Source organism: Calidris pugnax, unplaced genomic scaffold (genome assembly GCF_001431845.1).
Source record: "Calidris pugnax isolate Ruff unplaced genomic scaffold, ASM143184v1 scaffold141, whole genome shotgun sequence".
NCBI lineage: Eukaryota > Metazoa > Chordata > Aves > Charadriiformes > Scolopacidae > Calidris > Calidris pugnax.
The window spans coordinates 4633363-4645591 of record NW_015090902.1 but is presented as its reverse complement, the minus strand read 5'-3'; the positions used below and the strand labels follow the sequence as shown (position 1 = coordinate 4645591).

The window sequence follows — 12229 nt, the reverse complement described above, 5'->3', positions numbered from 1 at the left end:
AGTCCCTCCCCAGCTCTTCTATAGGCACCCTTCAGGGATTGAAAGGCCGCTATAAGGTCTCTCCAGAGCCTTCTCTTCTCCAGGCTGAACAACCCCAGCTCCCTCAGCCTGTCTTCATAGGAGAGGTGCTCCATCCCTCTGATCATCTTCGTGGCCCTCCGCTGCACCTGTTCCAGCCGGTCCATGTCCTTTCTGTGTCGAGGACTCCAAAGAAAGGACAATGGTGTGAGTAACGTCCACGCAGGCAGAAACAAGTTCACGGGATAAATTAAATGGGATTAAAAAAAAATAATATATCAAAGAATAAGGCGTTTCAGTTCAAACTAAATCTTTATTCATATGGAAAATACTATTTTTCTTTTCAAATGATGCTAATAAATAAAAATACTCAGAAAGAACTTTGCTTAAAGTGACTAGTTACAGCCACATGAAGCTTTTAATTCCCGTTAAAACCACGCCAACAATCATGCAGATTGGCTACGAGAAAGCAATATAAACTATATTTTATTTTGTGCAATCTTATCATACAATCTTAATGCTACCTTCTTCTAAACCATTTCACATAGATTGAAATGCAATTTCAAAACAAATATTTAGGGACATAGTCTACACTTATTCCACATACAGAGCCATGTATAGCTTAAGCCCATAAATGTATAATGTGGTTAAGCATCTAAAGAAGGTAAAAGAGGACCCCATTCTGAAAATTCAGATAAATTTATAAACATAAGAGAAGAAAAGCTCACACCAGTGAGTTCTCAAAAGACAAATACATTATTAAAGCATAACAATAAATTATATTAAATTTAACAATGTTCATCCTTAGAACGATTATTTCTGAAGAAGTATCACCTAAAAAGCACACCAAAACTTTCATCACTAGGAGTTAAACCTTAAGGTTATATATCTCAATTTCCCACTCGGATGCAATTTTGCTTTGTGAGCATATTCTTTATCATACAATTAAAAACAAATTCAAAAATGTTGCAGCTAAGCTGTGCATCAAACACATCATCAAGGTGAGAAACAGGCACTTGACAGTATAATGTGCAAGGCAAAACCTTTACTGGTCACAGTATAAATAGTTTCTTCCGGAGGGAAATTAAAAGTTCTCAGCCTATCTTTGACAGCAAAATATTGAGGGCTGCCAGCAGATCTTTTTCTGTTCTTTTAGGTCAGCACCAACAACCAAACTAAATACTAGCTCATGCCTTAGAGGGTATTCCATAAACTATAAAATGCAGCATACTCTACCCCAGAACACTCTTTCCTATAATTAACCTCAGCACACGTATTTGCCAAAGGCAAATACAGAGTTTATTCACAGACTAAATGATGCAATATAAACGCTAACCCTTTCTCCTCTATTAGTATTTTTTTAAATATATAGTGCCAATTTGACAAATATATTTGCCACCTACAAGATCCTGTTCTGTGGCACAAACCACCGATGTTCTTTTATATAAGCTTAAGAACAACGTCTTTTAAGATCCTATTAATAGTGGGGGGAAAAAAAAAAACCACAACAACAAAAAAACAACAACAAAAAAAACCAACACGAACAAAAAAAAAACAAAAACAAACAAACAAACAAAAAAAACACAACAAAAAAAACCACCATTTTGCTACAGTTTCCCTCCAGGCCCATCTCAACAGGAATCTCCAAAAAAAAAAACCAAAAAGCAGCTCTGCAGGAACTGTAAGCCAGAAAACTATAAATGAATGGGAAGAGAGAGGAGAAAGAGACAGCAAAGAAAGGAGTCGTGTGGCAGTAACAGAAACAAGGTACAAGCTTAGAAGAAAATTGCATGCATCCCTTTTCATCAGCACAAGCTTCTTGCAAAAATATGTTTCCAAGATATCCGTTATATAAAGGTATATGCTTTGTCGTAAAAACGCTGATTTTCTCCAAAACGCTAACTTGAACTTCTGAGTGCACTGGCCACATCGCCAGGCAGTCACCGAGCTTTCTGCTCTGTTATTCCAGTTCAACAATCAGGAGAGAGAAAAGGCCTACTGTTCCTTTTTTATGAAACTTTTGGTTTGATTTTTTTTTTTCCATGTATGTTAAAGTAGTATTTATATAGGTCATATAAACAAAACGGAAACCAACTTTGGCTCTGACATCAGCCGCACTGCTAATGAGACAAAATGCTAGAAAGAGGCACTTTTAGTATTTTTATATACATTTCAAATCTCAAGTTTAACACTTCACCTTCTTTTACCAAAAATTAAAATATCAGTAGCTAACAAGACTGAGCTTTTTAACCAAAATGCTTCAGAAGTTGTGTGCATGCACATACTTGCAATGGCTCAGTTACTCAGTTATCCTGAAAATGCCAGAGTATAATTCAATCACTGCTTATGGGGCTGGGGGGGAGGGAGGGAGGAGGAACAATACAGCACAAAACAAGAAAGTTCTTTGTAGTACAAGGATCAGCTACTGAAAATGAAAACACATGCCCTTCCATAAGAAGCAACTTACCCCTAGATTCAGGACTCCGGATACTGACAATCAAGATCTTCTTATACTCTACTCACTGCTGCTTTCCAAATTTTCAATCACTTTTATTTTTGGCATAACAAGCATCTTAAAAACTGAGAGGCTTAGCTTTGTCAAACAACGTTCAATATTTTAAAAAAAAAAAACAAAAAAACAAAACAAAAAAAACAAACCACCACACACGAAAAAACCCCACAACAAACCCAAACAACAAACCTCTGGAAGACCCATTTGACCTGACTATTGGTGAAGATCCTGTGATGGAAGGAATTACACTAGAATAGTATTTTCCCACTTCATACACAGTATAGCACATCGTGAGAGTTGAGCAACTTGTGTGCACAAGCTGAAGCATACGCTGAGGCTGAAGATTTGGAAAACAGTCTACTAAGTATAAGCATTCTCCCTGCAGGCAACAGATCAGTACTCTTAGTTAAAAAGGGACAGCATCAAAACTAAAATTTTGAGTGGCCCTCAAATACCAGAATAAAAACAGGACCTCAAGCTAGTGGAAGTTCCTACATAAGGCAGTCAAATTTACAACCAGTGTATACATTCACTAAGGAATTACTTTTTTTTTGGTAAAACCAACAATCCAACATACTGCAGAGTCTGAATGTGAAATATAGGCACAAAATAGATTCTCTACCTTTTTTCAGTGTGGAAAACATAGCTATTTAACAATGTAATAAGAAAATTTATATCAGGTGAGCAAAAATTTGTAACAATCTGAATAAAACAAAGTACTGTATAAAGGTGCAATATTGAGCAGATTTGATTTTGGTTTTAACTCATGGAACCTTTCTCTTCTTATCTATGAAGTATTTCACATTACCAGTATCATTCTAGTTCTTCCCAGTTGTCAGTAAGGTTACCTTTGCTTTGACGTCTAATACTAACCAGCTTTCCAGCTGATTTGATACTCCACCTGGAACTGTTTCCTGAGCTGGCCAGGTTTGTGTATTTTGTGGAGCCTTTGGTTTCATCTTCCCAGCCTGACCAGGCTGTATAGTCACTTAAAGAAGCTGCTGCGTCACTGGTAGAGTCAGCAGTGGTGATCTGTGGTGGTTCCCATCCCTCAATCTCATCCGGTTTCCTAGATTGGACATTCTGCTTTATCACCAAACTGTCCCAAAAACCTGGCTTCTTTTCAGTCTTCATCTCTTCCTTTAACTTTAGGTTTGTTCTGGAAAATAACAATGATGAGGTGATTAATTTCTTCATTTAACAATGCATGTAATAGTTAGTAACAAACACTGAATTAATTTATTATGTTTGATAGCAAGCAATGCTAATCAGTCGTCAGCCTAGGACAGCACATCCATTACTATCAACTCCAGGAAAAACACTCTGGTAGACATGTAAACCTAACCACAGTAGAATCTTGCAGTGATAAATCAGAAGAGGACTCAGAACGGCCATTTCCTATTAGAAAAGACCTTGCACTCCTCCTCCCCACCCCCTGTGAACTCCACAGAACTGCCTTTGGAAACGTATGAAGTATTTTATGCATCAGAACAATTCAGGACTTGAACCAAAAGAAACCAAAAACCAACCCCATTCATCTCTGCCATTCATCCAGTTCTCAGTCCACCTCACTGTCCTCTAACCCACACTTCCTAAGCTTACCTATGAGGATGTTACGGGAGACAGTGTCAAAAGCCTTGCTGAAGTCAAAGTAGACAACATCCACTGCTCTCCCCTCGTCCACCCAGCCAGTCATGCCATCACATTGGGCAAGCATGACTCCCCTTGCCATGATCACCTTGCCAGTTAAAACGTACACTCTAAAATAGTTGGTGAACAAGTATTAGGACTTTAATGACACCAGCATTTTTTTTCATAAAGATCTGCACAACGAAAATAGCTGGTTTTATTTCTGGTAAGAACTCCCAAAATTCCCCTCTCAAAACCAAGAAAAAAACAAAAAGAGATACTTGAAAGGCTGTGCGTATTATTACATTTCTTAGCCCATTAAGAACCTTCAGTATGAATTATTTCATATTTGCAGTGTGGAATATTTGAAATACAGAACGTCAAATGTTTCTGCATAAATTTATACGCAGGATTATGTTTGTAATCAAATAACGGACCACAAGGAAAGGCTGAATACCAGCCGTGAAACACACAACCTTCAGGGTTCAATGAGCTAAGTAACAAATTGAAAACATTATCTGCTAGGAGCATACAAATTCCTTAGCCAAAAATACAACCATTTTTGTAGTATTTCTATTAAAAGAACTTTTTTTTCCATTAATTAAAGCTGAACACTGTCATATTTAAATAAAAGCAACCGAACAAATACCTTTAAAATAACTTACTGAATCGTGAATTTACCATTAGATTTCTCAGAATTTTCATCTTGCTAAAGCCAGTCACGGGCTCTGAATGCTTTTCTCATATTTCACGAGCAATGCACTTCAAAAGTTGTTTTTTACTTTAGAAGTAAAAATCATGGTATACAATTACAGGAAAATACCCCCAAACTTAAAATACAGCCAGTTTGCATCATAACGCTAAAAGAGATTTCCACATTTGTGGTAACTTGTGGTTTTCATCCCTCTGCTCTCTTCCCTGGGTTACTTGACTGTTATATTCAGCATCAATTGCAAAGAATCCTTGAAGCAAGTCAGCATCTTAATAACACCCATAAAATTGTCCAGGGACAGCAGCTGGGAACTTTTGGGAAGTTTTATTGAACAGGCTCAAATGCAGATAGAAATATATGTATTTATATTTTAAATTGTTAGTACATATATACACACACAGCCCTGCAAGCACATATATACATTTGCATACTGTAATATACATATTTCAAAGTAAACTGGAAACAAGACATACTACAGCAAGTCTTACCAAAGCTAATATTGGGCTGGAACATCTATACTGATAGGTGGCACGTTTTTACCTTGTTTGTAACCAAGGTAGGTAGCACATTCAGTAAAGCCTACCTACTGAATTTCACTGAATTTCACTTGTAACAGCAAAACAGTCTGTCCTGGGAAAAGGTCTGTTCCGTGCAGAGAACAGCTCTAACCGTACCAGCAACAGAACTGTTCCACCTCAGCTCTGACAGGGAAGATTTGCAGATCCTGGTATAGCTATTCCACTTAACCTTTTTAGGTGTAGCCAAGACTTCAAAGGGGAGTTACGCACGCAAAAAAAAGGAATTTGTAAATTCAACCATAATAAATCCTTAAGAGGAAAGGGGGAGGGTGGGAATGACCTTTTACTCAAAAACCTTTACTCCTTTTCTACAGTAAAAAATTATTGTACAGCTAAATTCCCTTTTCTTCCCGACAGAACTAAAAATATCTGTCCTTTCCTAATCCAGCACGCCTTATCCATTGTAAGCTGAACGTATATGTAATTCTGCAAGGCACATAAACCTTTCTGCAGGATGTAACTTCCAGGAGTTGAACACTACTGCTTCTCAGTGTCTACCTTCACTACTTTGCACAGCTATTTTCTGTTCCAGTTTGTGCATGTGAACAGCACATAGACCAATTGTTCTTACTCACCCTTTGGATTTGGGAGACTTGCATCCTGCTAGCAACTGCTGTTCGTCATCCTTGTTGAACATCGACGTCACTTCCTTCCAACCCCGGAAACTTGCACCTTGAACCTACGCAGAGAAGGAAACATCCTCATAAATATGAATTATGGACTTACAAGCACAGTAAGTGCTGCAGCGCAGACTCTGGGTGGCAGATGGGTAGGGCTGGTGCTGCCCCTCATGCGCGGTGCAGCTGGGACCACAGCAGCTCCTGCAGAGCCTGCAGAGGATGGCCGCATTGTGAAAAGGAGCAGGTTGTCCTGCAGCCAGAGGTCTTTCCTGCTGAGCAAAAAGTACAAAACCTCGCCAGTTTGCAGAGGCTGGCAAGCGATGGGTGAGTACAGTGAGTACAGCTGGGCTCCTGGATGCTCTTCTGTAGGCAGGAGCTGCTGGCTCCATTTTAGCCTATCACAGTAAGACGCGAATCAAGGCAGCTCAGGAAGCAGTCTAAGGGGCTTCAGTAGACAGAAACGCAACAGTCATTGCTAGAGTCATAGAAAGGTTTTGGTTGGAAAGGACCTTAAAGATCACCTAGTTCCAAGCCCCTGCCACGGACAGGGACACCTCCCACCAGGCCACATTGCTCAAAGCCCCATCCAGCCTGGCCTCAAACATCTCCAGGGATGGGGCAGCCACAGCTTCTCTGGGCAACCTGGGCCAGGGTCTCACCACCCTCACAGCCAAGAATTTCTTCCTAATATCGCATCTAAATCTTTCCTCTTTCACTTTAAAACCCTTATCTCTCGTCTTATCACTTCAATCCTTGATAAAAAGCCCTCTCCATCTTTCCTATAGGGCCCTTTTTGCTACTGGAAGGGGCTATAAGGTCTCCTCGGAGCCTTGCCTTCTCCAGGCTGAACAACCCAATTCTCTCAGCCTGTCCTCCTAGGAGACGTGCTCTAGCTCTCTGATCATATTTGTGGCCCTCCTCTGGACCTGTTCCAACAGGTCCATGTGTTGAGGGCTCCAGAGCTGGACATAGCACTCCAGGTGGGATCTCACAAGCACAGAGTAGATGGGCAAAATCACCTCCCTCGACCTGCTGGCCACACTTCCTTTAATGCAGAAAAGGGCCACAACAGACAGGACAGCCAGCTGAATTATGAAACTTTTAAGATTTAACCTGCTTTGCACTTACTGTTCTTATTTTTAACTCATTAAATCTACTTCTTGTGGCCCTGCAAGGAAGAAGGGCAGGAGCACTGACTGACCAAGTGAAATGTAACACGTGGCACTAGTACCATTGCAGCATGCTCTCCAACCACTAAACACGTGGGATAAATTATTTTTTCAGCATGATTAAAGGTTTGAGTCCCTCTCCCCCAAAGCCAATAAGATAGGTATTGGTTATCTTTATTTTGATAGGAAGCTTAGGGACTCTAACAGAAATGCCCGCACACGCGCCAAGCACAGACTATAAAAGGGGCTGTTCTTCCGCACAGGGTCTGGTAAGAACGGCAGAGTGACAGTCTGCCAGTGTGACTTGATTCCATCAAAATAATGCAACAATGCATTATAAAGTATAATAAACAATCAAAACACAATTGCGGTTGTCAACATGACTGAAGGCTAATTCATCACCTATTATTATTTTTGCAGAACTCATCGCTGCAAATCGGTAACAATTTGATGTGTAGGTTTTAATTGATTGCAGTTTATAAGTGGTACATCCAGGCCCTAAGACACGTGAAACATCACCTACAAATTGAGTACAAACAGCCGACAGGAAAATACTGGTACTGCCGCCTCCTCACCTTTCAGAAACCCACAACCTCTACCATTTGCAGGAGTAAAATGGTGCCCTTGTTACCACCCGTTAGTCATGGAGTATTTCCACCTCTTGTTCTCCTGGTTCACTGTGGCCTACATCTTCACTTCTCACCCACCTTCCCTACTCACAACGGAACCGCCTCAGCTACTCCATCTCAGGAGACACAGCAGGTTTGTTTCAGGATGAGGAGGAAGGTCTAACCTAGACTCAGTTTCATTTTGGTTAGATACAAACATGGATCCAGCTTTGTGCAAAGCTCTGGAGAACGCTGAAGAGGGAAGGCTGAGCAAGCCCAGAGCCAGCCATCTCCAGCTCTTGTTCAGGGGATATGGACAGACCAGGTGCAGGAGAGCAAGGTTCCCCACAAACCAAGCCTCCGCAACTGCTCTGCTCACCTCTTCCTAAACCCGCACCTGATCTGACCATAAACCACAGCATTCCCCACAGATTCACAAGGAAAACAACAGCTTTGATATATTATTTTTTTCTACTACGAGAATAAAGTGCGTACAGATTATAATAAGAAAACTCTCATGTTTAATTTAAACATACACTTTCTATTTTTAATTATGTTAAAAATATGGACACAGCTAACTTCAACTTTGATTCTATGGTGAGTCTGGCCCAGGGATGCAGAATAGTTTGGGTTGGATGGGACCTTTAAAGGTCACCTAGTCCAACCCCCCTGCAATGAGCAGGGACATCTAAAACTAGATCATGTTGCTCAGAGCGCCGTCCAACCTGACCTTGAATGTTTCCAGGGATGGGGCACCTACCACCTCTCTGGGCAACCTGTGCTAGTGTAAAAAAATTATTCATTCCATCTAGTCTGAATCTTCCCTCTTTCAGTTCAAAACCATTACCCCTTGTCCTATCACAACAGGCGCTGCTAAAAAGTTTGTCCCCATCTCTCCTGTAGAACCTCTTTAGGTACTGAAAGGCTTCTATAAGGTCTCCCTGGAGCCTTCTCTTCTCCAGGCTGAACAACCCCAACTCTCTCAGCTTGTCTGTATAGGAGAGGTGCTCCAACCCTTTGATCATCTTCGTGGCCCTCCTCTGGACCCACTGCAACTCACAAAAGACTGGTACCGTTGATAGCATAAAACAAAACCAGACAGGCTGCAGATGACACCTTCAAGCTGATACCTTGGTCTTCAAAATCCTTGTGATTAAACTATCGGCCTCTCCAAGCCGTACCCAACATTTAATGCTTCTGTGGTGTAACTAACGGTCTAAAACCTCAACTTTAGTCCATGAAAGCCTAAGCCTGTTATCTATTTCTGTTGTTCAGTTAAATTCTGTAACAAATTTAACATGAGGATTTGTTACTCTGATTTGGCTTCCTCTCACTGCAAAGTACCTCATCCACAACATACCTGCAAAAAAAGGAATCATCTCCAAGAAGTTAGCTGCTGAGGGAAGTAGTCTGTTTAAAGGAAAAAAAAAAAGAAAAAGAAAAAGAGAAACTGTAGAAAGTGCTTAGCTTTTCATATGTTAAAAAAATCCTTCATCTTCTGTTATCTTACTCAAATTCTACTGTTTCGGGCCTTTTCGGAAGGAACCTTTGCTACCGTAGGCAAAACCACAGTTAAAAGCAGCACATAACAACTCTTACTGCCTTTAGGCCTTTAAACTGGACAAAGACCTAAGTATACCTCAGTGAACTAATTTATATATAAGCTTGTCTTTCTTCACTAAAGATTCTTCAGCAAACCATTGCCATATAATAAACCTGCAGATAAGAAAAAACCCAAACAACAAAAATCCAAAAAAAACCCCACCTTGTTACTAGTTTTCAGATAGCAGTTTAATGCAGTCAGAGAACTGCATTAACTTAAATAACATGTGCCTTTAAAGAACAGCCTCAATGAAAGACTATTCTGAGATATGCGTTTATATTGTAAATGCTTCTGTTCAATGTAAAAAAGGGTATACCTACCCATAAACCTTCTTTTAATCTAGAATATCACACATACCTCAATGATGCAACTCCAACCTCTGCACTCTTTCTACCCACATGTAAATAAGCATCTATGTACACACTGTACCATTCCTTCAATATTTTCATAAACAAATACTCCCCACAATGGATCCATGGCATTTGGTAGGTACATATAAGGGTAGTAACAGCATAGGAGATTGTAACTGATTTCTTCTTCTTTCAACTAGTCCTTAGAGGAAATGTACACTAAACCTTTAAGTCACACCTCCACCACTTATTTATTTGTGGTTTCCGAAGAAAACACTGCTAGGATAGTCTACACAAGAGCATCAATGTCCAAGTAGACCATATTTTGCTAATATGTGATAAAACTCATTGCACAAAGCCTATTGCATATTAAATGAACTAGGCTGAAAGAAATCTCATGAGTGTAAGGGTAAAACCAGAACTTCTGCTTACCATGCTTAAGCCTCCTCTTCTACACCTGCCTGCGCTAGCACTGATCTTCTGAAGCATCTTTTCACCCAGCTGAACGGAGTGAACAGCTCACTCTTGAGAGTTTTCTCAGTAGCACTGCACTTCAGAATATAAACCCTAGCAAAGGAGGAGGTCAAATACTTATTTCACACTTCCAGAAGCTTTCTTCTAACTACTGATCTGTGTAAGACAACAATCTCCCTTTTTTACTACAGCTGTCATGTAATTGTCACATACTAAAAAAATCCCTCAAACCAGCCTGCTGCATTTCTGTATTTCTTTTCACTGCTCTTTAAAGACTTTTAATCTATAGACAAGCACCACCACCAATGCATCTGTTGGTAGGTACAGCTCAAGAAGGAGATCTAGAAGACGCCATTCTCTGAAACCATCAGTTTTGACACGCAGCAGCTGCAAAGCCAAATAATGCTGGGAACTATCATAAAAAAGATTAGACAAATTTAGACAGCAGATCCATAAATGGATACCCTCTGTTTAGAGGGATGCAACCTCTAATACCTCAAAATAATCATTCCTGAGGTTAGGGGAAGAGGCCCTAGAAACTGGCTAAGCTCTGCTCTTCCTGAACAGCATCTCCCATTGCCACAGTCAAAGGCAGACTGGGCCAGTCTCTGAATCAGCTGGGAATTTCTTACATTCTTACAGAGCATGTGAAGAGAAACCCAGACCCCAGAACAATTAGCTTCCTTGCAATGGATGTCAAAGACAGGTCAAGCAGTAAAGAAGAGATGACACTTTGGTAAGCTGACTCCTCGCCACACCAGAGACTTATTTCATGTAAAAAGATGTAAGTTATGCAAAGTATGAAAGTGCAGTACTGATACGGTCTTAAAGCACCGAGCCACTTGCAGAAGTTCTGTATTTCATTTTTATGATGTAACTGTCTACACAAAACTTAAAAGTACTTCTCCAAAAATTTTTCAAAAAAAGTTTATATGCATAACTGACTAGCTCATATTCTCAAACCATTAAAAGTATTTTTCCATGTGTCAGTGGAAAAAGAAATAATTCAACATCCGAAGTTCACAGAATCACACAGCCTTTACGGCTGGAAGGAACCTCTGGAGACCATCTAGTCCAACCACACCACTCAAAGTGGGGTCAGCTTGAGCAGATTGCCAAGGTTCCTGTTCAGCTGGGTTTTGAGTATCTCCACAGCTGGAGAATCCACAACCTCTCTGGGCAACCTGCTCCAAGGGCTGACTGCCCTCATGGTAAAAATATTTTTTCTAATGTTTAAATGATAATTATTTTACTTCATTTTTGCCCATTACCTCTTGCCTATTCACAGAGCACCACCAAGAGTCAGACTCCATCTTCTTCTCACCCTCCCTGCTGCTGGTGTACATGCAGAAACATTTCTTGTTGCTCTTCATTATCCTCACCACATTTAACTCTAGGTGGGCTTCACCTTTCCTAACCTGATCCCTGAATGCTCAAAGAGTGCCTCTGCATTCCCCGCAGGCAACTTGACCCTGCTTCCACCTCCTGTATGCTTCCTTTTTTATGTTTGAGGTTTTTCAGGAACATCTCGTTCATGCAGACAGGCCTCCTGCTACCTTTGCTTCTTTCTCTGCTTGATGGGATAGGCTATTCTTGAGCTTGGAGGAGGTGATCTTTGAAAATCAAAGCTGATTGACAGCACTAGAACAGAACCAGAACAGTCAGAACTCCAGGTTAAAAAAAAAATAAAGTGAAACATCCATAAGGGACTGCTAAGAGCACAATTAAGAAGGACTAGAATCATAACAGCAGATGTTAGAAAGTCAAAAACACTAGAGGACGAGGTTGGATGCTGCAGTCTACTTGTTTCTCATTGGAATTTTTGAAAAATAAGCAGAAAGTTCTCAAGATACCATTTCAATATTCTGTGAAGGAGGATTACAGACTGGTCTCACACCTGTTTGGCTATGGGAGAATGAAGTATGCTTATCAGAACAACCATTAGTAAAGTTTCTC

The 12229-nt window shown here is 40.3% G+C and overlaps 1 protein-coding gene across 1 annotated transcript in view; it reads right to left on the bottom strand.

Annotated features, from left to right (window-relative positions):
• Window positions 1-311: 311 nt before the first annotated feature.
• The window catches only part of TDRP (testis development related protein), a 29516-nt gene continuing 17598 nt past the window's right edge, over window positions 312-12229 (bottom strand). Inside the window, exons 2-3 of the mRNA XM_014948910.1 lie at window positions 6025-6128; window positions 312-3689 (exon numbers count right to left, since the gene is read on the bottom strand). Coding sequence (XP_014804396.1) covers window positions 3344-3689; window positions 6025-6128 — 450 coding nt within the window. The 3' untranslated portion in view covers window positions 312-3343. The remainder of the gene's footprint in view (window positions 3690-6024; window positions 6129-12229) is intronic.